At 37.2% G+C, this 27,860-nt stretch overlaps 1 protein-coding gene across 1 annotated transcript in view; it reads right to left on the reverse strand.

Moving 5' to 3' along the window:
- The window catches only part of CUNH4orf50 (chromosome unknown C4orf50 homolog), a 69,813-nt gene extending 42,987 nt beyond the window's left edge, over nt 1-26,826 (reverse strand). Inside the window, exons 1-11 of the mRNA XM_042871115.1 lie at nt 26,606-26,826; nt 25,237-25,375; nt 23,435-24,130; nt 19,519-19,633; nt 18,623-18,756; nt 16,084-18,303; nt 15,561-15,662; nt 13,924-14,070; nt 11,169-11,345; nt 8,925-8,981; nt 8,351-8,533 (exon numbers count right to left, since the gene is read on the reverse strand). Of these exons, the coding sequence (XP_042727049.1) occupies nt 8,351-8,533; nt 8,925-8,981; nt 11,169-11,345; nt 13,924-14,070; nt 15,561-15,662; nt 16,084-18,303; nt 18,623-18,756; nt 19,519-19,633; nt 23,435-24,130; nt 25,237-25,375; nt 26,606-26,826 (4,191 nt within the window). The remainder of the gene's footprint in view (nt 1-8,350; nt 8,534-8,924; nt 8,982-11,168; nt 11,346-13,923; nt 14,071-15,560; nt 15,663-16,083; nt 18,304-18,622; nt 18,757-19,518; nt 19,634-23,434; nt 24,131-25,236; nt 25,376-26,605) is intronic.
- Nucleotides 26,827-27,860: the final 1,034 nt, after the last annotated feature.

The following is a 27,860-nucleotide window of genomic DNA, read 5'->3' on the forward strand; positions in this document are numbered from 1 at the left end:
GGCGCGGATCCGCAGATCCCTCCGCCCTGCTGGTCACGGAACTGGGCTGGACCAGCCCATAAACCGTTGACACTTGTGTCCATTCAAAAACAGACAAAACAAACAAACAAACAAAAAAAGGGATTCTGATGTGTTATAATGATGTAAAGTTGTTTTGAAATGATCCTCCAGATGTAATTATCATTTATTGGCAAGCAAATCCACAAAATAAAATGCTGTGACAGTGTAAAGGAGAACATACAGTGTGTGAATTGCTGCCATTGCCAATGAAAGAAGTTTCACCACCTTGCTGAAGTGATAATCATGGAGCTTTATGTGTAATATGCAACTTGCAAGGAGGTCAAGAGCTACAATACCAGGAGCACACAGATGCCAGTGGTGCTGTATTGTGCTATAGCCTAGGTGATGCTCAGGAGACAAGCTAGTCTGACCGGAGAAAGCTCATCACTCTTCTGCCCTGCTTACAAAACAACACTTTTGGCTCTTAGGCTCCCTAAAGCATGTGTCTTGTGGTTCCTAAATACACCAGTGTACTGGTAACCTGGTCACAGAGTCAGGCGTATTAATTGTGCTTGTCCATCTCTAGATCTGGTGTGCTGCAGGACAGAACTTTTCCCAGACACAGCACATAAGAGAGTGTGAATGACAAACATAATTGATGGACACTGACTTTGATCCAATTGTACCTTACATTCTTGCCTCCTCATCATAAGAGGGGTGAACCAACACTGAATTCTGGCCATTGATCCCATTAAAATACCAAATGCAATTTGTTTTGCCAGCTGAGATGACAACTAGTCCTTGACAGCAGTCACCACCTGTCTCTTTTACTTCAGGCTGAGCAGCAGGTGAGGCACAGGACAACAACATCAAGGAACTGAAAGACCACTCACATGGACCAACTTTGCTGCTCCTCCCTAGAGGATTTGCTTTTTCTCTATGCTGATTATACAGACAGTCTGTGATCTGGATAGTGTTTATTTAGGCAGGGTGGCATGAACACCCAATGAAATCATAGCATCAATACCAGTATTGATCAGTTGGAAAGCAAAAGCTATACATTGGATGTTCTCCTGTAAACACTGAAGCCAAAGGAATCTCCAGAAGTCCTTGACTTCTAACCAAAGTTATGAAGGCAGTGACTGTCACCAGCACTCACAAAAAGTGCTGGCTGGCTGAAAGAAGGGTTACAAAAGGCAGCCCTGACATGTTCTGAGGCATGAAGAAATTGCATCTGAAATTATTTGATGACAATTTTCTCACTACAGGAAGCACAGTTAGAGGCACCCTAGTGATAGATGAGACTCAGCAGGAGCAGCACAAGTTATGGAGTCCAACGACCCATGCAAAGGCAAATCACTGTCCTCCTCAGTAGGCAGGATTGCTGCTAAAGCCACCAGGAAAAACACAACTGTGTCAAAGCTGTGACAGTCATACATTCCATTGCTAGTAAAAAATAATCTTTTTCAAGTCTCTTTCTTCTATTTCCCTCAAATATTCAACTCACAAACTCTTTTGAGTTCCAGGATTACTGAATTCTGCAGCAGTTGATGCATCAGGGATCAGCAGAAATGTGGGTTATGTGTTAATGCAAACCCTGATGAGTAGAACTGCTACCACACTGACAAAGTGTTCACAGAAAGGTCAGTATATGAAAACTGGTATGATTCTTTCAAAAATGTTCGTCTTTAGCATTTCATAAGGCTTTGTGAAACACTAAAAATCACTTTAACTCTACGGATGTAACCAAGCACTATATTTATGAATACAAAAATTTCAGATTTTTGTCTCGGTGTCTATGTGTGAATTTCTTTTATTAGATAATTATCACATTTAACATTATTAATTCTATTTTACCTTGATAATTTTTTCTTTCCTTTAGTGTTTCCACAAATTATTCCAGCTGGGAAAAAAAACGGAAGTATTGTGACATCCCCCCAAGCCGGGCAGAATGCAAATTTACACTTCAAGTCCTTGAAAGGATCACTTTTTAAACAACAATAATAAGAAAAAAACTACTCTTTCTCATATTTCAAACAGAAAAAAGATACTGGTGTCATTGATAGAATAAAGTTTTGAGTTACTGTGGATAATTTTAACTGAACATTTTATCTTAATAGAAATTCCAAACAGCTTCACAGTTAGTTTATCTATTTTAATCATGGCTATTCTACCACTTTCACCACCATGTATTTTCTGTTCTACTCTACTAGAGCAAAAACCACTGCAAAAATATCCCTTTTATGCATGTTGTCAGAAAAGAGATCTAAATCTTTGTCAGCCAGACCCAATTTTACTTAAAAAATGGTGCTAACCTTGAGTATGTACCTACTCCTCAGTCACTACAAATTCTTGGGATTCCCTCTCTACAGACATTTACATAATTATTGAATGGCTTTATCTGTCATTCCACTGGAAATGACAGATTGCCCTTAACAGTTTTAAATCCATATTTTATATCCTTCATTGTTTTAAAATATTTTTGAGGGTCAAAAATAATATTCCTCTGCAATGGATTCTACCCTTCTTTAAGAAAATGACTTAGTAACAACCACTATCATGGTTCTTCTGTCTGTTTGGAATTCCAGTCAACTCACCTTGGCCCCCAATAGACTGAAAACTCAGAGTCCCTCACTTTAAGTGTGGGACTTAACTAGCCAAAGCATATCTCTTTCTGACTCTTGTTACAACAGAGAGAAAGTCACTTTTTAGAATTTTCTTACCACTTCTAAGCAGATAAAATGGGCAGGGTAACTGTTCGTCAGTGCCTCTTTCTTTCCACTAAGTATGGAAAGAAGCAGAGTAACTTCCACAGATGTAGCTGTCTGAACTACTGGCATCAAATGTGAATTGTATCTCATCCCAGGTGTCAGAAAACCTGATCTCAACACTAATGTACAAATCGTTTCACAGAGAGTGTAAGAGTATATTATTGCAGGCCTGCTTCCTTCAAATATGATTCACAGGAAAGTAGTAAGTGCCCTCTTGCAAAGAAATACACAGAGAGAACATACATATATAGATCCGTATATATAAATAAAAAACATTGTTCTGCTGGAAAGTACCTCTGAAGAAATGCCCTGATAGAAAGGATGATTAGGCCACACTGTTTTGCACATTTATTTCTATTCTGCAAAACACATAATTCACTGCACTGGACACATTCTCTGCCTGGAGCTTTCCATGTATGAGGTTTAAGATGACTTCATGAAAGGCAATAAAAAGCACTACCATTTATCGTTATATTCATTGCACAAATCACCTCTTGGATCTGAGAAAAGGGGGCAAAAAGCCACAATGGCTTCAGATCCACTATGGAAAGAGCATACCAAATACATCATCAAGTCAAAGGCTTCCTGTGCAAGAGAAATTGAAGTGATTGAGTACAGCAGCATTATCCATTACAACCATTAGTCATCTGAATGGAGGCTGTTGACATAAAATCAGAACTGGCTGGCTCAGACATTTGTGGGAAAGAATTGAACACACTCCTGTTTCTCCACACACACTCTAGAGAGAGAAAAAATGCCTGAAAATACTACATAACTGCACAGTCTGGGGTGAGCTCACGTGAAGATACCAAAAGCAGCATGGAGACAGCTTCGTGTATGAGGCTGTAAAACATGTCAAGTTTGTTTCTTAAAATGCAAGTAGACAGAAATTCAGAAAAAAAGCGTCGGCTCCTATTTCATATTTCCTGTTATTAGCTATCTGAAACATCTTCTCTTCCTTTCCACCGTTACCAAGTCAAGCATGTCAGCTATTGAAAACTCCAGTCCTAGTCTTTTCTGTTACTGTTTTCTGTCAGTAAGTAGAAATATATATTATCAGCTGATGAATCTTCCCTATGTGCTTTCCATTGAAAAGGGCAAAGAAATAATAACTGTTAACAATGTCCATTAATTAATCCTACTTCAGCAAGAAAAATAAGACAACAAGACCTTTCCAATTGAAAAAAATGAACATTTAAAAGAAGATCATGAAAGTGGGATGTGACAAAAGGATGAAAATTGAGATTGTTCATATATTTTGTCTGATGTTGAGCCTATGAGCCCCAACCATGGCACTGTGCCGAGGGCTACATGCATCTTCTAGAGGTTGCTCTTGCCCCTGCCATGTATCACCTCTTTACAGACCACTTTTTAATTTCCAAACACAGAATACAAAGTTTAAATTATTTCTGTTGTCCAAATTTATTATCACTCTATGACAAGAGGCTCCAGAGATTTCTCCATTTAGGCATTTTAAAATGAGAGTGTATCTCAAAGTCTAGAAATCACTGACGTTTACTTCTTTGTGCCTCCTAAAATCTTGGACTAGATTGTTATTCCTTTGTTTTCCCAGGAAGCCATGTATTTTTTCAAAATCGAAAGATAGGCTTGATGAAGCTTTTTTTTCAAAACCATGCACACAATCTTTGCTTTCACTACAGTTACAGTTATGTTTTCTCTGCATGAAAATGAATTTAAATAAAACCTTAAGTTTATAATTACATATGTTTATTATGTTACACTGAACTAAAACTAAACCAATTACACTAAATTACTAAATTAAATTACAAATGAAAGAATTTCATGGTGTACAATTCTGTGGTGAGAAAGTCATTCAAAGTCTAGTTCTCTTTATAAGGACTTTCAAAGTATGTTAAGAGTAGGAAAATTGACTTCCTCTTCTTAATAGGATACAGGTTGGTTTTTTTGTTTGTTTGTTTGTTTGTTTTCTGCATGTTTTTTTTTTTAAAACATGACTGAAACATTACATACAAGAACAAGGCATACTACATGATTCAAGAAAATTTTAGTTCTCACTCAAAAATATTTGATTATAACATTGGACTGTGAAAATAATTGAGGATGTCAATTCTCAGAACGAGCACTGCTCTGCTGAACCAATCACAGAATCACAGAAGGGCCAGGGTTGGAAGGGACCTCAAGGATCATGACCATCCAACCCCCCTGCCACATGCAGGGCCACCAACCTCCACATTTAATGCTAGACCAGGCTGCCCAGGGCCCCATCCAACCTGGCCTTGAACACCTCCAGGGATGGGGCATCCACAACCTCTCTGGGCAGCCTGTGCTAGCACCTCACTACTCTCTCTGTAAAGAACTTCCCCGTGACATCCAAACTAAATCTTCCAGCCTTCAACTAAAAACCATTTCCCCTAGTCCTGCAGTTATCCTACCTTTCCAAGAGTTGATTCCCCTCCTGTTTGTAGGCTCCCTTTAGGTACTGAAAGGATGCAAGGAGGTCACCCCACAGCCTTCTTTTCTCCAGGCTGAACAAGCCCAGCTCCCTCAGCCTGTCTTCATAGGGGAGGTGCTCCAGTTCCCTGATCACCTTTGTGGCTCTCCTCTGGACCCTCTCCAACACCTGTCTTTTTTGTACTGGGGGCTCCACACTTAGATGCACTATTCCAGATGGGGCCTCACAAGAGCAAAGTAGAGGGGGACATTCACCTCCCTGTCCCTGCCAGCCACCCATCTTTTGATGGAGCCCAGGATACCATTTGCCTTCTGAGCAGCAAGGTCACATTGCTGCCTCATGTTAAGTTTTTCATCTATCAAGACCAACAGGTTCTTTTCCACAGGGCTGCTCTCAAGGACTGCTCCTTCCAGTCTGTATGGATGCCTGGGATTCCTCTGGCCCAAGTGCAAAACTCTGCACTTTGCTGTGCTGAACCTCATCAGGTTCACCCGGGCCCACCTTTCAAGTCTCTCAAGGTCCCTCTGAAAGGCATCCCTTCCTTCAACTGTGTCAAAATTTACAGTTTACTGTAAATTTCCAGTAAAATGAAGTCATTGGGACAACAGTGATTTACAGTGACTGAGAACACAGCCTCCAATGCTGTAAGTGAGGTTACATATCGAAAGATGTTTGGTTTTGCGTGGCACTGCCTTAGTGTTTTAGTATGAGAGATAGCTATTTGGAATAAAAATACTTCTGGAAAACAGAAGAGAATGCCCAACCATATGCTGTATCCTGAATAAGAAAAAAACTAAATACACTTCTTTCTTTAGTAACGTGTTGACTTTCATAAGTCCTCTACTGAAGCCACACCATCCTTACACACAACTAGGACAGACTGATCCTATCTTCATATATTTACACAGTTGGTTATAAAAAATAATAATAATAACATAAAAATTTGTTTGAGAAGCAGGCACATAATTTTTTACTTAACTATGCAAGACCTGGCACTGAATTGAATGTAGTCCTTCAAAGGGCTCCGGGATCAGCCCGCAGAATCACAGAATGGGCTGGGTTGAAAAAGACCACAATGATCATAGAGTTTCAACCACCCTGCTATGTGCAGGGTCACCAACCACCAGACCAGGCTGCCCAGAGCCACATCCAGCCTGGCCTTGAATGCCTCCAGGGATGGAGCATCCACAACCTCATTGGGCAACCTGTTCCAGTGCATCACCACCCTCTGAGTGAAAAACTTCACTTCCTCCTAATATCTAACCTAATCCTCCCCTGTCTCAGTTTAAAGCCATTCCCCCTTGTCCTATCACTATCCACCCTTGTAAACAGTCATTCTCCTTCCTGTTTATACACTCCCTTCAAGTACTGGAAGGCCACAATGAGGTCTCCCCAGAGCCTTCTCTTCTCCAAGCTAAACAAGTCCAGTTCCCTTAACCTTTCCTCATAGGAGAGGTGCTCCAGCCCTCTGATCATCTTAGTAGCCCTCCTCTGGACCCACTCCAAGAGCTCCACATCCTTCCTGTACTGGGGACTCCAGGCCTGGACACAGTACTCCAGGTGGGGCCTCACAAGAGCCAAGTAGAGGAGGACAATCACCTCTCTCTCCCTGATGGCCACCTTTATGTATCCTTGCAAACTTTCAGTTGAAATCCATCATTAAGCTAAAGCAATTAAGTCTGACGCCAATATGTAACAGACTTCCGTTTGTCACTGGATCCAGAAATGAATAAAGCCAAGTGCAAATCTGTATGTCAAGAAGGAAGAACAAAAACACATCCACCAAATTTTCTCTGTTAAATATTCAAGTGTTAGGAAAGATTTAGAAGTTAAAATCTCAGGGGATGAAAAAATGAACTTTCAAAGGAGTTTTATGTCAGTAAAAGCTGGGAATCTTAGATGTGAATAGCAGTGAGAATAAGAGTTGAGATGAAAAATGTAACTCTTAAAGATGAAAGTTCAGTTCAGTTTAATACATTTCTGCAGAAGTCCACACAGAACTGTGAATATGAAACATTCCCTTCTCTTTGCGATTGCAACTACTTATACATATATTAAACTTGTAGAAGGGCCAATTGGATATTTTCTCACTACAATGTTTTCCATAGGAAAACTTATTCATGAAAACCTATTTTTTTTCATGGGAACAGAAAAATCTGCCTCGGCAGGAAGGTTTTCCTCTCTTACATACGGGAATTACTTTCCACAGCCAGCTGAAACATCTGGACCGAGAATGGTCTGAAGCTTAGCATCATGTTGCTCAGCAAGAGCCAGGCTGTCTTTAGCAAGATTCAGAAAGCAGGTGTGAATCCCCATGTCCCCAAGACCTGGTGGAACTTTTGGCCAATACAGCGCTGGATACCATGTGAAGAGATTTATGCTCTCCTTGGTGAATAGCTAAATGTCTGCTGAAGCAAGCAATTGAATTTGGAGCTCCTACCTCCCAAATTAACTCATTAGCCATCCAGATAACGATTCAGTTTAATGCTATTCTGTTAAGAGCTGTTTTGTGACAATTAGGCATTCAGGGAGACAGACTAAGCGTACCTTACTATATGCTCATTCATCACAGCAGTGTTTGAGAAAACATCCGAAGGTAGTGAAGTATTTTCTACATTTCTGATAGAAGAGTTACTAACTCTGTCACACAAAACACTCATTCTTAGTGTGAGCTTAGGTAAGACAGTGTTGGGACGTGTCTTGAAACACTTGCAGGAACATAGCTATGTACTATAGCTATATATATAAATCTAGTCCCATCCAGACTGTTATTTTTTTTTTTTCTTTCAATTTCTTCTTCAATAATGCATCTCAGATTTCTCAGGAAGAAAATGCAAAAATACTATTAAAACTCAAATTGTATCAGTTATCTTGCATTATCCACTAGGTCAGATATTTCTTCAAAGTATTAGCTAAAAGTTTTTTGCATGGAGCACAGACATATCTGGTGATGAGCTCCAGAATATTTAAACCATGACTAAAATTGCAGTAAAGCAACCCAGTCTGCTGCTTGGTCTGAAGCAATATTAAGAGCCCAGAGATATTTTATAACTGTTCACTGAGTCTCACTAAACACTTCACAAAAAATCACTGACAAAACAGCAATGGAAACCAGAGGATCCTGCAAGGACATGCAGATGCTTACCTCTTGATTACATGTTGTTGTAAAAGTGTCTGTGTACTCTGCAAGGGCAACGTCGTTCACCAAGCTCCTCACCTCTTCATCAAACATGGAGTTGTTAAATCCTCTACGGTGAAACTCACCATGCATCCTGATAATGAAGCTGTTCCTTTCCTGGCATTTTCTGGTCAGGCAAGCCAACTTAGCCTATGCAGAATAAACACATAAACAGTGATCTTGTTCCCTGTTCAGACTGCAAAATTATATTCTGAGTCTGGTGAAATTCCACACCTTTTGACCCAAAACTGCGCACTGTAGTCCTATACTTCTAGGCCTTTCAGGTGCTTCTGCATCCTGCAACAGCAATATGTACATACAGATAAACTGAAAAGAGGCATTCACTTTTCTACCTGTGAAAACCCGCTTTTGCAAGCTATAATAACAGCCAACCTCACCTAAACCACTGGAGCAAACAACTCAGTTAGGAGGAACTGCAGAAAGCAGCTACAAAGAGAGAAGATACAAGATGCTGAAAACAAGAGCAAGCCTGCAAATACAGGGATATTCCTTTGCATCAGCCTTCAAGATCATATATTACCTTTAGAGGAGCTAGTGTCAACATTGCTTCAGACTTTCTCTTCTGGAGTTCTTTTGTCTGAAAGGTAGAAAAACATACCATATTAATATTTTCACTTAGAAATATTGCAGTAGTTTTTGGATATTTGTTTTAGACTCGACTTCTGAAGCATATACTTCACATAACTGCATGACCTTGTATCACAAACACCCTGCAGTAATGTACGGAGTTGTTTGTACACTGATAAGCCCTAGCATTGATGTTAGACTCATGTATTACCAAGTGCTTTCGGATGCTTTTAAATGGAACCCTATATCATCAAAGCCACATCACATTAAAGACTTGATACCATTCATTATGCATTCATACTCCCATTTGATCTGTGAATCCTTCAAAATACTGTTTTGGGGAAAAGTCTTCCCCTTTCTTATTTATGTTATGTTGTAGAGAGCAAGAAACACAGGGAGATTTCCAGCACATTCATTCCGTTGCAGGCTTTCATAAGTAAACATCAACAATTTTCTGCTTTGAAATGATGGATACATTTCCCCTAGTATGAGGTGAGGCAGATGACCTGATTTGTACTTCATGATATAAATGCTTACTATTTACGAAAAACCTGCTTTCTGATAATACAGAAAATGTATTATAGTCTGTCAGGTAAAATCTCCTTCTACTATAAATGAATACAGTAATATTTGGGGAAAAAAAAAAAAAAAGAAAGAAAGAAAAAAAAAGAAAAAAAAAGAACAGATTCCTTTGAATTCATTTTGTTTGGTTATTTGTATTTCTATGAAGGCCATAGTAAATATATAATGTGCATTAAAAAGAAAAAAAAGAAAAAAGAAAAAAGAAAAGAAAGAAAAATATTCCCTTTATAAGAACTCAATCACAGTGAAAGAGGTCACCCAATCTTTAGCCAATAAATTATGGACTTGGGAAGGAGCACAGTGAATAGGACAGAGAGACGCCCTTACATTACACTTGTACTGAAGGAACAAAGGAAAAGCTGGCAGTCGGTCTCTTCACTGTTGACACTAAATTCTTGATGAACAAATTCTGCATGGAACAAAACACTTTGCTGATGCAACAGAGCAATTAGGAGCTGCCCACTTATGTGGATAGCACGTCTCATCCTTTGCTCACCTACCATCTGATATGCACCATCCATCAATGCAGACAGCAGATGCTATAAAACAAATTCATTTTACCAGCACTATTCTGTTGAGAAGCAGCCTAATCAACTCCTGAGAGAGGCCACTAGTTCTCCATGCAGTGTTCTTTAAAGTAAATCACAGCACATAACAAGGCAGTGGATTTACTGTGGAGGAAGGAGAACGAAATTCACACTCTGCAGGAAGAAAATTCTTTGTATTTCAGAGAAAAGACAGAGAAGAAGCACATCCCATGTGCTCTCTGCAGGGCACAACTGAGAAAACTCTGTTTACTAGTAGTTTCACAGCACAATGGACAATTCCAATTTGGCTCACATTATAACAGTCATCATTAAAAAAAAAAAAAAAAAAAAGTTCCAAAGAAATAGAAGATTAAATCTAAGGAAAAAAAAAAGCCTTAACAGAAATTCATTCATTTGTCAGAGATCATCTAAGAGATCACTGATTGTAGTCACACTGACAGCAGTTTGAATTTAAGGCAACAGCTCTGCAAGGGTTAATGAGTGTGGCTGCTCTGGTGTGCCTGCTGAAATACAGAGTGCAGACCTAGAAACTGTTAATGTAAGTAAACCTGCATGTACATTGAAGCTTTTCAACAGAATAATAATGTCAATTAAAAAAAAAAAATGTACACCATGCATACAACTGAATCTCTAAATATGTAACCCCAGCTGCTGGATAAAAAAAAAGCCACAAAATTCTGGTGCGACAAGGCAGCTGGGAATGTTACAAATTCTGACAACATAAGCCAAGGAGGTGGCTTGGTAAGAAAACTCAGCACTTTTCTTGGATTATGATATGGGGATTACAGAAGAGACTGGTGGCAAGTTTTTATTATAGAGAGACTATCATCTTTCCATAATGTTGACCACCCAGGCAGTTTACATCTTTTCCTATTTCTCTGAAGTCAGGGGGAATTTGATATGCCTGTAAACCACTTAATTATCCCCAGACTCATTCCCAGGGAAAAAAAGAACAGAAAAAAAAAGACTATTTTGGCTCCTTCTTTTGGGAAGAAAGAAGTCGAATCTGAAGTCTGAGCCCACATCAGTCCACCCATTCAAGCACACAGACATCAGCTTGCTTATACCTTTTCACACAGCTGAGCCTGAAGAAGTTCCACTTTATTTTCCAAGTTGTGAAACTGATTTTGTAATGCAGTCTGGTCCCTGAGCTGGGCTTTCAAGGTCAGTATTTGCTGCTGTAATCTCTTACTGGATATTTTATTTTCCTCCATTTCCTGGGCATCTTTCATGGTGTACATCGGCTAGAGAGCAAACACAGAATTTCAGATTAGATGTAGAAAATAAAATATTTTGAATCATGCTTTCGAGCAACGTATCTACATTTTAACTCAATTTTTTTAAGCTAATACAAAATGTATGATTTCAAATCTTTATGAACATAGGAGAACTAGTATCTTGCAAAAATCTTAGAATTAATTACGAGCAAGGAGTTCTTGATTCCCTCTGAAAACAGGTATAGAACTGGGATTTCACAAAGTTCCTTCAAGGTAAGTATTGTATTATAATCATTTCATACATGGGGAAACTGGGACACAGAGAGATTAAGTGACTAACCTAAGGTCACACAGTTAGTGAGGACGGAATTCAAAAGTCCCCAGTCTCCTGCTCTAACTGCTATATAATACACCGCTTGGTTTGCACATGTGTTCTTCTCAGAGAGTAAATGGCATGTTTTCAGTTATCTTTTATTTTGGAAGATAATTAATAAAAATAATTTGATTTTAAGTGCACATTTAAAAAAAAATTAAAAATAAACTATTGCTTTCAAATGATAATGGTACAGAACAAGGGGAAGGAAGAGCTTCTGAATTTAATTCCTCCTTTCCCTCTCTCAGTAGTCTCCATTTCTTTATTTATTTTTTCAGTTTCATACAGTTAGATTGAACACATTGGACAGTGCTTTAGATTTGTGGTCAGCATCATGAGGTCAATTCCAGAAATTATATTATCAGATTAAACAGTCTGAGAATGATGAAGATCTAAGAGTAAAGACAGTTTTGTGAATACTGCCTGTGCTATTGTGAATTTATATTTAAAAATATTGAGTCGATACTCACAACTGTTCAAGTCTTCATGCAATGTCACATATGCAAGTCTAAAGAGATTGAGCATTTCTGAGATTATGATAAGAATCCTAGGCAGATCTGTAATAAGGCCATAAACTTTCTTACGAAACACTCAGGAAGATGGTTTGAATTTCATGGATGTTAACAACAAAGCAGCTGAAAGAAGAGCTAATGTTCAGCTATTGTGCACAGCAGTGCAGTAATTCTCCCTGGCTTAGTGACCATCTTTCCAACTTGGACACCTTTGGTGACTACAAGATACCAAAGGTACCATTCCAAAGAATACAGAAAACTGAAGAGAGATCACATCATTCTGTCTGCAACTCATTGTTGCAGCACAGGCAAAACCACAAATACGGTATTTTCATACTCTTCCTAATCAAGTGAGTTTTCCATGTGCAGCATTCTAGTCATTTGCACTTGCTTTTTATCAAATTCTTGGCTCCCCCTTGTGTTAAGAGAATAGAACCATAGTGACTGTTGGACAAATCAAGGTTGATTAGATCAGTTTTTTTTTTCATCTTCTCTCCTACAGAAAAAAAGCATGTTAAATCAGAAATGGAAACACTCTCTGACTGAAGATGCTTAACGGAAAAAGAAGTGGTAAAAAAAATGCTTGAAGGTTGAAGGCAGAGAAGGTTTGCCTCCTTCCTTCTGCATTTTGCTGTCACACTGGCAGTTTTCTTTATTTTCAAAAGCACAAATGAGCACACAAAAATGATGTAAGGTTATGACGTCCCAGTTTACAGTAACTGCTGTTCAAACTCCAAAACGGTCACAAATGCAGAAACTGGGAAATAACTGAAGAATGACTAAGCCCCAATCTTAACTTAATCTTAACTTATGTAGTATGCACGTCATCCAAAAATCTTGTGTTCTTTTCCAAAGCTGCAAGTAATATTCTGCTTCTTTCCTGCTCACCCACATAGTTCTCCCAACTACTACTATAGTACGGGTCAGAAAGACACAAGAGCAGCCTAGAAAATTTTCCCAAATAAACTTATGCTAAATGATGCTTTCTCTGTTAGCAACACCAATCAAACAAGAAGTCCCAGCAGTAACTTTGAGATATAATACCCGCAAAGAAAAGCTTAGATCATTAAGGATTTCACACAAACAGATTGATGTTTATTAAAAAGTTTATTTTAAAAGAAAGTAAAAAAAAAAAGTTTTAATATTTCTTAAAATATGTCTAATTTCTATCTATATCAATATTGGCTTAATTTTACCAATAAGATCTACATCCTTTGGTGAAGATATAATGGACTTAAGTCATACAGATAATTAGTTGATCCATCAGATAGCGTATCTGAAGGATAAACTCATCTCCCTGATGTCCATTTGCTACAACTTTGACCCTAGAATGAGATATGTATGTATTTAAAAAATTGATATTAATCCCACAACAAAGATTTAAACTAGACAAAGAAGTAAGAGGCAACTCAAACAACACTGCAAACCTTCCACTATGGGCAATCTCATTAATTCACCTGAAAATCCATTTGTCAGAGAATTATTCTGGCTAGATAAGGAGAGTTCTAAAAAAAGAGCTGTCTAAAATGCCCACGCAGAACCGAAACATTGGATTATCCAGTAAGAGAGATGGTCAGTGCAGCATAATATCTCATTACTTTCAAGTTTACGTCTGCATTGGCTGTAAGTCTGCATCAAATCTATTGCCAATAACATTAATAGATATCTCAACACCTGTGCAAAGGAATATGGCTTTTCTTCATTACATTTACATACATACCATTAATTTGCAGTGCTGCTTTCCAAGAGTTTTGTCTTCAGCTTCTTGTTTAAGACAGTCTAATTCTGAGAGAACATGTGTTAAATAAGTCTTGATTTCTTCATATCTGGTTTCAGCAAAGCCAAGTTCCCTGTACCATTTCTGAGCCTAATAGTAAGGTTAAAAAGCAAAATTACTGAGTGAGGTTAGATTAGCAGAGATACTGTTTCTCAGCGTTGGCTTACAAACATGGACTTGAACATAATCTCCAAGTTTTAAATGGCTAGAGATATGATGAGATTAAATTTTTAGGCTGATTTCTAAATTTGAAGTTACCTTGAATGCTCTGAATGAAGCTTAAAATAAAACAGTCTGAAAGCCACCAGAGCATAAAGGAGAATAAGTGGAAAAAAAAAAAATCCTCAAAAATGTCAAAATGAAAAATGTAGCGGAGGAAATAAAAACCTGTACATTTATGTTTATATTACTTCTGAGATTCATTTTCCCTACTTACACATTAACTGCCATTTTGAAACAAACGAACACATTCAGTAGATCGACCGCACGATTCTTTCTTCATTATTTCTTCCTTCCGAAATCAAAGGTTTCACATTCTTTTAAGTTAACAAAATAAGTTGTTGTAACACCCAAAGGATTAGAAGGGACTAAATTAATCAGACATTTTAAAATAAGTAAAAATCAAACGATACATTTACACATAAACTCCAAGGGACTGGAGTCTGTCCCTCCATCACTCAATCCCAATCCATCCCTGTACTGCAGTTGCCTCATTTTAATTCAGGGAGGTTTTACGCAGTGGTAGTCAAAGGACTGCCATCTCATACATCCACAGTGTGTAATCATACTACTTCTCTACACACCCAGTATAACATTTGTTATTGTTGATGTTTTTCCACAGACAGTCTGCATGATGCTTGTTACTGGGTGAAACAGCCCCGTAAATTCAAGCATGCCCTAAAGCAATACTGTTAAGATAATCAGACATGGAGATTGTGAAATAAAAATAGGAATATTAAAGCTAAAGTGTTAGGAAAGGCACAACACAGAAAAAGCTTAGCTTTCTCTGCTGCTATTAAAACCACAGATTTGCTGTACAGAGGCACAGAACTAGCTCTCCATTCAAAGAATTTCCATGGAGATGGTTATTATTACATACATGTCAAGAGATGAGGAAGTGCACATACTTTGCACTATCATTTGGTATAGCAAAATCACTTGGCAGAGTCAGATTTTATGCCCCTTCTTCTCTTATTCAAAAATTACTCTGAATTCAGATTCACCATTATCCTCAGGCGAGGATACTTCTTACTCTTCATTCCTAATGAGGGGGAGGGAGGCCAGAGCTGGCTACAGCAGGTATTTTGTTTGGAGTGTCTTTATTAAGACCTCAGTTTCTGTTGAAGCATGCTGAAGGACAGCAGCTTCACCTAAAATTCTGTCAAAAAAAAAAACAAAAAAAAAAAAAACAAAAAAAAAAAACTATGTAATTTATCTCTTAGCTAAAAGATCTTGGTTCTGAAAATCAGAGACTTCCCATTTAGTAAAAACATTAAGCACTGGCAGAAAAAAGCAGCCATGTAAGAAAACAAAGAAGAAAACAAATTTGCTCTTCGGAACTGCATCGAAGATAAGCTTACCTCTTTTTTTGATTTTTCTAATTCTTTTTGCTGTGCTTTTAATTCCTCTTTTGACCTTTCCACTTGCTCTTTCATCGCACTGTAGCTTTCAGATCTCCTGCCCTGGAACAAGTGGAGAAACAGAAAGACATGACTCTTCCCACCTATACACAAGTGTTTACATATATTTTAGTGAAAAATATAGTTTTCTTTTATCTGAATTACAACAAATACTTGCATAAAATCAGAATAGTAGAGATAAATCTTTCCTTGTTGATTATTCTCAACTGAAGCAATAATTCAGCCATTACAAGAACATTGTAATTTCCACAGAATTTCACTGTAAGATTCACAGTTGCAGAAGAAAAATACAGATGAGAAACTGAGTATAATTAAAGATCTTGTCTTTGAGTATACATTTCACAAAAACCAGAACAGATAAAAAAATAAACCCTATCAGAATAAAAGTTAGTAAATGAACATGTTCATATTTCTTCCTTTCTTTCTATCCTGCTTGACAACTTTCATTATTTTTAATATTTACCTCTTTGCTGTAAAAATAGCCGGACGGGTCTCTTCCATCTTCTTCAGTCTGAGTTACACCACATGCTGTTTCAACTTTCCTTGGCCTAGCACCATAATGTTGAGTTTTATTTTCTTCTTTTATTTTTACTATCTTTTCCTTTGTTCCCAAACTTTTTTCTTTCCTCAGATCTTCATAGGAGAAACCCAAAGAATACATCAATTCTTTCAATTTGTTATTTTCTAAAATGAAGTCAGCATTTGCTTTCTGAAACTCACCAAGTTGTTCTGCATTTTCTTTTTTAATTTGGTCTATAGCTCTTTTCAGGACACATTTTTCCTCCTGTAAGTCAGAAATAGTCTGATAACAGCTAGTTTTGCACTCTTGAAGTTCTGAGACCAAGGCCCGGTATTTATCCTGTTCACATTTTATTTCTGCCAAACTTCCCAATAAATTTTCTTTTTCACCTTCTAAAAGAGATATTCTTTTCAAGTTTCCCTCTCTCTCTTGCATTAATTCATTATATTTTGCTATATAGTTTTCTTTGTCTTGTAATAATTTAGCTATTTCTTTGAAGCATTGTCTTCTTTCTTCTTTCAGGTCAGAAAGTAGCTGAAAATATCCAACTTTCTTTCCATCTAGAGGTAAAACACTCTTGGGAAGTTTATTTAATTCAATTGTTAATGAGTCTTTCCCCAAATTCCTACTTTTCTCATCAACATAAGAGAGATTCTTAGAGATGGTTTTAGCAAAAACTGTTCCTGGACTCTTGGTATTTCCTTCTGACACATTATAACATTTACCAACAATTTCATTCTCATTGAGTAAATTTTGAAAAGAAACATTGTTATCATCATCAACTTCTAAAGCGTACTGAAAATATGCACTCATGTCCTCTTCCAGTGCACACATCTTCTGAACACATCTCTCATTCTCCTCTTGTAATACACAGACCTTTTTAAAGTAGTTTTCATTCTCTTGCATCAGTAGAAGTATCCTCTGTGAACACATTGCCATTAATTTTTCCAATTCATATGTTTTCATATTATGCTCATGAACCGCTGCTGGTGGTGACAGGTGGAAGAAATACTCAGAAAAATTGTTCTCTGGCACGAAGTGTTTGCTTAAGCACATGGACCTCTTCTGCATAGGAGACAATATTTTTAGTGGATAACCCTCTTCCTCTGACCAAGAACATTTCTGAGAGTATGCATACTGCATGTCTTCAGCAGCAATTTCCTGATGTGAGAAATTCTTCTCATTTGATTCATGTAGTTTCAGGGACTGGACTTTTTCTTCTTTTGGTCCAATATTTCTTGAAGGGTTTATTTGGTGAGTTGGTTTCTGAGATTTCTTCTCTTCCTCTCCCATTTTTATCGTGTCTCCATCTTTGCACACCCTCATCACATCAGATATGCAGATTTCGGAGAGTCTTCCTTGTTTCTCCACTTGTTCAGGACTCTCTCTGAAATGCAACTGAAAGTCTTTCACATCAACAGATATTTTGTGGACACCTTGTGGAGTCCCTCGTTTGCCTTTGACTTCAATTCCTTGATTCTCAGGCTTTGTCAAACCTCTCTTATTTAAAACATTAGAATTTTCCCCAAAAACAGAGGTTACCTGTTGTACTTGGGATTTCTCAGTCTGTATTTCTTCTCCTTTAATTCTCGATCTAAAGATTTTTTGGTGATATTTTCTGTCACGAACACTTTTATCTGAACTTTTATTCTTACTTACGCTTTTTGATAGAATTAATTCCTTTTGCTGATGTTTTTCCACTCTGTATTTTTGAAGAGAGGATGCAAAATTTTCGGTCACAGAGCATGGAATATTTCTACAAAGAGCTGTAGGAGCTTTATCAGAAAAACCTTCTTCTGTAACAACACACAGACCATCCAAGCAAAGACTGGTATTTGCTCCACTGAAATCCAAACTCCTCACTTTCTTCACTGTTGTGACAGCCTCTACCCTGTAGCTTTCTGGATTTAAAAAGATAATGTTGGGTTTGCTTCTCATCAAATCTTCAACCACAGAAACAGGGAACATTTTTGCTGGTAGAAGTATAGCTTGTTCTTTCACGAAAGAAAAGTATTCTTCATCTTTGTTTCCTTTGCTTGTTTCACCGTTAGTTACTTTTTCAGAGCAAGGTGGAAGCAGGCTTGCGGTAGAATAGCTTGGGGTACATCTAAACAAAGTGAAACCGTTTTCTGAAGCACCTGTAGTTTTTGTTCCTAGGGTGACCTGATAATTGCAAAGGAGATATGTTTCAAACTGAAAAATATAAACCAATGGAAATAATATTTGATTATGGACAAATGAGAAAAATATTGCCACATTAATTTTTCAAATAATTTAAGGATTTGAAATAGAATAAAGATAAAATAAGAAGGTACAAATAGTCAATCATTTTCTTAGAGCACATTATTCACCTTGAATAACAACTTAACCAGATAGGATTTCAAATGTTTTTATGTTTGTCTTTAATTACACTAACTCTTCTTACCTCAAAATTCACAGATTCACTGTGCCCGCAAAGATGAGAATAGCAGGAACTTCTAACCAGTTTGATCTGAGCTAAACTGAGTTCTTCAGCAGCATCTGCAAGGATGTTGGAATTGTGCTCTGAAACAGGCAGCAGTTCCTCTCGTAGCCTTTCTGTCTGTTTAGGCCCATCACAGCTGTATCCTGGTGTTTCTGTTATGATAAAGCACAAGGTAAGTGTAATGGTATTCACAGGCAGTTACATGAAAAACAAACCCCCCATATTTCTGACCAGATGATTTGAATGGAAAGCATTTTGGTAAGAATATGCCCCAAACTACCTTCTCTAGCAGAAGGGCATACCATGAGTGATACAGAGACAAGGATGACATTACGCAAGAAAACATATTTCATAAGAGAAGTATTAAGCTCTAAATTAAGGTATATTTAGAGATTGCTCCCCCACCTTAAAGCCTTTAAAAATGAAATAAACATTACACTGAGTAGAGGAAAACTTATGTGTTAAACATAAAGGTTAAACCTAAGGGTTAAAATATTTGGTGTAGGTCTGTACTTGCATAAACTGAAATTCATCATAAAGCCCACATTAATTTTAGTCAGAAAATTAACTAGATACAATTTGTCAAGATCAGAGCTTTTATGTAATGTTTAGTCTAAAAAATAAATCTGACAGCTGCACAGTGTTCCCAAACACTACATTTCAGTCTAAACTTGAAAAGTATTGCCTAACTTCTCAGCCTCTTGTGAGCTGCAGGATTTATTGAGAAAGCTCACATCTAAATCCTCACATCATACAAGTGAATAATTATTCTTCCACATTCTTAAGATACTATTTCCAGATGAGAAGGCTTTTGGAGCTATTTTACCTTCTAAGTCAAGCACACCACAAGAAAGAAGTAATCTTCACTTTTGCTGCACAGAAATGAAATAAAAAAGTGCAGCTCATTTTCATACCATACTCCATGGCATGCAGCAGCACAAATGAAGTTTGAGCAGCTCTGCTTCTCTGTTGATCTGAGATTGCTCCCCTTTTCTGGTTTTGAACATCTTGCTGGTGTAGGTCTCTGTTCTTAATGAGAAAAGGGGGAAGAAATAAAAACCAGATTATAAGTACACCATTCCTGATATGAAGGCACACAAGCACACAACTTTTCTTTGCTATTTTCTATTAACATTCAATAGACCAATTATTTCATCATAATTGCTACTATTCTATATACTTTTCTCATTCCAACATTTTCTAGTAAATATCATGCTTGTTAGATTTTACCCTCACATGTCCTTGAGACTCTACAGCTACTTGAGGAAGAATATCTCAGTAGTAAGTATGCACAATATGTTGGAGCACAGAACACTAGCAAGGCAGAATCTAATCGATACATTGTCCATTAACAAAGGGAAAGAGACTAACAGTTCTATGCCCAGCACTGTGCAGGCTATGAAGATAAATGTTTCTATATTGGAATAGCTCTTTAGAAAAGGTAGAATAGTTGTTAGGAAAAAAACTTGTCTTCAGTCAGTAATTTAATTATAAAATTCAGATTCTCTTCTCAAAATCTATCTTCAGTATCAGATTGAATTTGGGTGCTAGGACAATTTCTGGTGCAAAGCAGATACCCTTAATGTCTGATACACTGCAGATCATGTTTCACATGTGCCATGCTTATTCTTAGTGAATAATCCGATTTGATTTCCTTGACAAAAAACATAATTGAGGCTGTAGCCAAAGCAGCAACAGAACAGAAACCAAGACAGCACAGTCATTTTTGTCTTCCCACAGTGCTTTGCATCAAATGCCAGCTGAAAAAAAAACCTCAGCAGATCAGGACTGAGCTGCAGCTTTATAGTTACACGCAGATGGAAAAAGCAGCAACTTCAAAATGAGTCTGCAAATGCCACTTGGTTTTCCTCTCAATAATCAATGAGCATAATTTTGATTTCAACCCAAGCCATATCCTGCGTTATTGTGCCCTCTTATATCTTGTCTGGGTGGCATGATTTGTGTGGAAACCACAATAATTCCAGATTTCTTCCATCTTTTTCTCAGTGATAATGAAGCTTATGTTAATTCCTTGGAAAACACTCATTCTTTTCATGCAAGTTTGCCTCTATTTCTTCCCAGATATATTTTCTTTAGCAATATGGGGGTTCTAGCAGAAGACTGTTATTTAAAATAATGGAAAAGACACAATGCTTGGATGCCTGGAACACCACAAAAATCAAACCTCCAACTCTCATCTGAGAGCTGTAGAGAAGTGCATGGCTCGGTGTTTCTTAACATTCCTTCACTAAGATCTGGAATAGACCTCTAATGTGAATATCCAGAAATTTTCTGATAAATAAAGACATTGGTACATGGTACTAGCTACTGTTTTGGGCATTTTTCATTCAGGCATAAGCTGCAGTTGGAACACTGCAGACAAGATTCTGGAAATTTAATATTCTTATGAGATTTATGTGACTGTACTCCTCCATGAGATTCAGTTCACACCCATGGTACCAGAGCAAAACACCTAATTGAATTAAATATTAGTGCATTAATATACAATAATGATCAGGGAATAATTTTCAAGTATTGTTGATAAGCTTGTCATCTGATACAATATTTACTGAGGAATCACAGATCTTTTGTATTTCATATGGGTTCTGATAAGCCTGTCTTCACAAAATACATTTTTCCTGGCTGCAGAATGGGCATATGATTCTACTCACTCTTTCAGTGAAAAATGATGTATCAGAAACGTTCCAGAAAAAAAAACAGCATGAATCTTTCTCTTGTTATGCATATAACTCTTAATTTTTAAAGCTGGTGATGGAGTATGATGAGCTTAAATAGGATTTCTTTTTATGTAACTATTTTGGCTTGAATACTGCAAGACCAGTGTAATGAGATTAGGAAATTTTATTAACAGCAACTAAAATGAATCTGAGTCTAAGGCAAAAAAAATATACCTCTTCAGTTTTACTATACAACACCAGAGGTCTCCCTCATCCCTTTAGAACAGAAATTGCATTTTTTTTCCAGACTATTTGAGAGCAAAATTTTCTACTGGAAAAATCCAGGTGAATCTGTAATAGTACTGAAAGCAAAGGAAAATGCAGTGCACAAGGCTTGATGCTGTGTAACACAACAAGGAACAAGGGTTTTTGTGCATCAGAACAAAATACACTGGCTTAATATATACTTTGGCATGTTTGTGTATACCATAGACTACCTAAATTCCTAAGACAACACAGCCATACATTAATAGTTGGAAAAGAAATGGTTAGAAAGCTTGGTGAAGGAAAAAAACCTTTTCACCATAGTACAGAATAGAATGATGGAGACATGGCCATGTTTCTCAAAGACATTCTGCATTAGTCTTGGGCAATTGGTCATCTTGCCCTCACACCTCCAATTCAATATTTACTTTTTCCCTTTCTCAGATTTTTGGAAGTAATTTTTCACTACTTATTTTCTGGCTCTGAAAGCCACCATCCCCCCCTGGTTTTAGCTGGGCAGTTCCCTCACAGTGCACTTGGTTGTGGTACCTGTGTACAACTCAGTGCAACTCCTTCTAAATACATCTTAAGATAGGGACATTTTCAAACCTTCATTCTTAAGTAAACTCGCTAGGGTAAAGCACCTGTAGCAATGGTTCAGACTTATAAAAATAAGTACAGTTGCAAGTCCTTCTGCCAACCCAGGAGAAAAGGAGCTAAAGAGAAAAATGGCAACATATCTTCTAAGCTATCCTCAGAGTTCATGCTGCCAGTTCCAGAAGGATCTTAACATTCTTCCTCTCACTTAATTGTGACTAAAGAGTTAGAAATGGAACCAAATCACTGTGTCTGTAAAGATGCATTCAAATACTAGGTTAAAAACTTCATCTTGATTTCTTTTTAAACTTTTAAGCAGACAGTCCTCTCTACCGTCTCCCAGTCCTGAAAGTACTCACAGTATGTTTGTTCTCCTACACTAAAGAGGTTTTGTTTGTGTTTGTTACCTCTCAGATAACTGCACATAATATCAGGAGAGTTTTAAAAATATCAGGTCACAATCTGAATGGGTAGCTGAGCATGAGGCTGAACTGATTTCACTTTATTTTACAAGTCCTCAGAATACCAAAAATACCAAATATAAAATATCAAAAATACCACCTATCCCAGTGCATAAATAATAAAACCTTGTTTGTGTCTTCTCCATGAAACTATTCGTTGTCAGCAAAATGAATTGGCAGAAGCTGAATGTCATATTGCAGCATATGTGGAGCTTTCCCAGGCATTGCTGGAGTGAACTGCTTGAAGCAAAGAAATCCTATTCAATGTATTCAGAGCACATCACAATGCTGGGGAGCTGCAAAGCATTGAATATCTCAACTCACAGACTTGAATATAGTATCTATCTCCTCTTGTGCTCCATTATCCAGAAAATCTCATGAGCAAGATATTTTTCTCAGCTGTGCTTTTTTCCTTCAGCAGTCAGGCATGAATAAGATGTGAATACTCACCCAACCATGCATGCACTCTTCATCTGGATGGTGTCCATGAGACAGATGCCTCAGAAGTTCTTCTGGGTTCCACTTTTGATGCCAACAAAGACCTTTTGCCTTGGGCACATCACTTGAAAACTTAAGGAAACAAGGTTTGTGAAGTGCCTTCAATATACACCTAATAAAAGCAGTGATGCATTGAAACTCCAGCTGCTGGTTCCAATTGGTGTGAATTAGACACTGAAATTTCAATACATCAACAGAAATAAAGGAATCAAATACAGGAAGGAAAAAGCCTCAGGGTTACATCTCCTCTGCATACCTAATGAAAAGTATAAAAGGTATCTGGGGTGATATAAAGATGAAACTTTATTGTATTTTGCTTTACTTTTACTTACCAGGTCAGCATTGTTGTCTGCATTTTCTGGTCTTGTAAGCTGTGAGTCCTTTTCTTCTTTCGTTTTTAACCTTACCCTAGCTTGATATTTTAAAGACTTGTTTTCATTCAAAAGCTTGTTCACTTGTTCCTGTAGTTTGATTTCAGATAGTTTCAGATTATAGACATGATGACAAGATTCTTCCAATTTTCTCCTGAGAAAGTCTTCAGCGTCTTGGGAGCACTGAAGCTGAGCCAGCAGGTCTGCTCTTTCTCTTCTGTTGTCCTCCTCTTTATCCCTTAAGAACTTCACATTTTTCTGAAATGACTCAAAGTGGCTTTTCATGTCATGCTCCACATTTCCGATGGAGTTTTTCAATTCTGTGAGTTGCATATTAGCAGGTTTACAGTTCTGCGGGCCTTCGGATGCTGATTCCAGCTTCTTCTGGAGACTCTGTGCCATTCCCTCTCCTAACTCAGACGTCAAAAGAGCAATATGGGCACTGAGATCTAGCACTTGCTTTTCCAGTCTAAACACCTCACCCTGTAGGTAACATTCCCTTTTTCTCAGCACTGCTGTCTGTTGCTTCTGCCTTTGTTTGTAGTGCTCAAAGTACTCAGATTGGCTTTTTAGTTCACTTTCTTTTGTCTTCAGCTGCTCCAGAAGCCAATGTAATTTCTCCTTTTGTTTCTTCTCTGACTTCTCTTGGTTTTCAACCTAAAATTTTAGTGATTTGTACAGTTAACAACTTCATATCAAATCTAATCTTCTCTTATCTTTTTTTCTTAATTTTGCAATATTTTTACCCCTTTTCTCCCCTGAAAACTCAGGGGAAATATAGGAAATAGGAAAAAAACATAAGAAAAACACCTCAAATCAAAAACTACCCACTTTTTTTTTTTTTTGCATGTTCTAAAAGAACTATTAAATCAAAAGCAACTTTGAACTGAAATGCATACAACCAGCTCTGAACAACACAGTAACATATCCCATACACTGATATTGGTATGACACTGAGATGTTACAGACAGAGAAGTCATGGTTCTATTGAATAAAAGAGAACACACACTTTTATAAGAAACAAAGTTTTTGCCCTTTGCCCTTCTCCATACCTGTCATCTGTCAGATCCTTTTATGAGCCCATGGTAAAAGAAGAAAGGAACAGATGCCTTTTGAATCAGTTTCAGAAAGACTTTAGTATTTTGGTTTGCATCAAACTGTGCTTGAACACAGAGACACAGAAAGGTGAAAGAGGTCAATGGAAGGCAGAGAATGCTTTCATGATTCACATGCTGCCCTTGTTTAGAGCCACCAGTATCACACTGTCATTATGACAACATTTAAGTAAGACTGAGGCATTGAGACGTTGCTGTATTCCCTGCAGCTGAGCAGCTGAATTTTGTACAGAAAACAGGCTGTCATGGTTGCATTGTGCTGCAGTGTAATGGATGGTGGGGAGTAAAAATGATTTAATGTGGGGCCAGGAGAATAAAGCCTAATTTATGGAAAAAGAATGTGTTGACTTGGGAGCAGGTATCCCAAAGTTCAATGGCTCAAATGGCAGCAGTAACAGTTGTTTGTTTGTTTGTTTTTGACAGTGCTGTCAAAACAATTAGAGAAATAGAAAGTGAGGCACAGAGAGAAAATAATTCTTCTGATTGCCCTGATTTTACAAAAAAAAAAAAAAAAAAAAAAAAAAAAAAAAAAAGAAAGCCTGAAATGATGTATTGTGTGAAAACAGGTCACTGGAGAGAAGACTGACTTATAAACTACTGCCTTAAAGAGAACTTGAACTAGGTCATTTGAAACAATATCCTCCTTACCAAGCTCAGCAGCTCTTCCCAAACTTCTCGCAGTTTCCCTTTAACACGCACATTTGCATTTTCAAAATGGTGCACTTTCATGTTTAGTTGATCAATCATTACAAGAAGTGTTTTGTGTGACAGCTCCAGCTCTTTCATCCTGTTATATTGAGAATGAAGATCTTTGCTGAGTAAGTGGTGTAGTCTAGATGGATAAGCTGTCATCATCAATATATTGATGATGGGGCAGAATGGCGAGGCCGGACTCTTTTCATTGGTGAGTGGAGACAGGACAAGGGGAAACGGCTGGAAACTGCAGCATAGGAAGTTCCACACAAATGTGCACAAGAACTTCTTTACAGTGAGGTGACGGAGCACTGGAACAGGCTGCCCAGGGAGGTGGTGGAGTCTCCTTCTCTGGAGATGTTCAAGACCTGCCTGGATGCCTACCTGTGCAACCTGGTGTAGGGAACCTGCTTTGGCAGGGGGGTTGGACTCGATCTCTGGAGGTCCCTTCCAACCCCTACAATTCTGGGATTCTGTGATTCTGTGATATCAATTTATTTTTATTTTCCCATTTTTCTCTCCGCAATAAAATAGCTTTTTTGATTGCTACAAATAAACATCATCAAAAAGAGTCTACTGGGGTTTGCAAGTTTCTCTGGAGACTGTCAAAGATGTTAAAGACAATGTTGGTGTTCATTCTCTCTCGGCACATTTAGCATGAAAAACCATAAATAATCACATTAATGGAGATAATGTTGACTGAAGTTTTCTGTGTTATGCAAAGTAAACACCATAAAGATAACCACAGCTCTGGTCTCTACACCTATCCAGTCACTAGGTTTTGCAAGATTCATGGCTAGGAAATTTGGATTTTGTTATCCATTTAACTCTCTAGCTTTGTTAAGAATAGTGCAATTGCAAGGCACCACTTGATCTTATTCTAGTCAACTACATAATTAATGCTTATTTAGCTACAGCAATGATTAGCATTAACATACTAAGCTACACGCATGTCAGAAACTGTAATTTTTTTATATAGCACAAAACTTTAAATTTAAATATAAGTGTATCTTTCTGCTCCAAAATTAACTTTTAAAACTTCTTAAAAGTGATATAATCTGCAAGCAGAATTTACACCTTATGAATATTTAAGGATGAAGTATCCTGAGAAAGCTGTCTGGTTACTGTCTACATCAAGATATAAAATTGATTAAAATAATAGAAGCAAAAATTTGAATAGTGTATTTCTATTCTGAAAGCTACACAAAACATTCATAAACTCATTTTATTAGCCATTCTGAAGATTCTTAGAGCTTATTTGCTAATTTTGTACATATTTCTTGATGTCCTCTACATGCAAAAAAAAAAAAATAAAATTATTTACCTATTTCTTAGCACAGAATCTGACTCCATGTAGTCCTCTAAAGTGTGTTTCAGTTTTTGCTCCAATTTCTCCAGCTCTTTTATTCTGAGGTTCAAATTCTCTTGTCCAGCACTTCTTTCTTGCTCATCAGGTATGCCTGCATCTTCTAAATCCTGGGAAATCCAAGAAGCATCGATGTTAACATTAAAATTCAGAACATCAAATCCTTCATCACTGAGCATTTTAATACAGTAACAAAATTCTTGTTCTCTAGCAGTTGAAGGGTCTGTGATGAAAATAATCATTTAAGTTCTCATGTACTGCAGTCTGAGTATGCAATAAGAGGCTAAGCATCCCTAAAGATCAAATTAACAGTCCTCAGTTCTGAAAACATATATTATTTATAAGAGAGTCTTATTTCACTAACCTCAAAGTAATTCAGCATGTACGAAAGGAGTTGCAGATCTTTATAAAAAGTACAACTACATTAATTCAGGAAGGTATTAGGTATCAAAATTTTGAAATGGGGATTGTTTTCTACTAAATAGAGCAGCTGATAACATGGAGCACTTATATAACAAAGGATATTTTTTTTGGAAAAATCTTTGATATTTTTATTATTTTAAGACAAAAGATTAATGCCTAAAAAGGAACCTTCAAACTCAAGCTTTCAAAGTCTGTTTATTTCCATTGCCTCCTTCAGCAACAGCTCTAAAAGTTCCTCAGTCCACAGTTCAGCTTCATTTACACGATCTGTTCTCAGTAAAGAACAATCCTAAAACTGATACCTGGGAAATGCCACAGCTTTCATTCTGTGAACCAATTTTTACTGATTTGAAATTGGACCTGTAATAGTAAGGATATACTGGCATTTGAACTTCTCAACGAAATAATGCAATTAATTTTTTGTGTATGTTTTATTGCTTGCTTTCGTATTTTGTTTTTTTTTTTTTTCTTTCAAATGCTGCACTGAGGAAAAAAAAAAAAAAAAAAAGTACCATTTACTTTTGGCACTGAAGAAAAGAAAATAGCACCAAATTGGTGCAAAAAGAATAAATAGCTTTATTATTGTCCACATTTTCATGTGAGTTATCCACATATGTGGTGAATTACAGAAAATGGTGTTATTTTGGTATTGTATTACTCTCTGGCTTTATGTCAGCTACGTAAAGACTTAGACCTGAAAAGGTTCTGCCACTCCCCAGTCCTTTGAGAAACTATGATACCTAAAAGCTAGAAGCACAGAAAGGAAAATAAAGTGTAAACACACAGACAA

The sequence above is a fragment of the Lagopus leucura genome, unplaced genomic scaffold (genome assembly GCF_019238085.1).
Source record: "Lagopus leucura isolate 7727_CA_CO unplaced genomic scaffold, USGS_WTPT01 Super-Scaffold_100004, whole genome shotgun sequence".
In the NCBI taxonomy this organism is placed as follows: domain Eukaryota; kingdom Metazoa; phylum Chordata; class Aves; order Galliformes; family Phasianidae; genus Lagopus; species Lagopus leucura.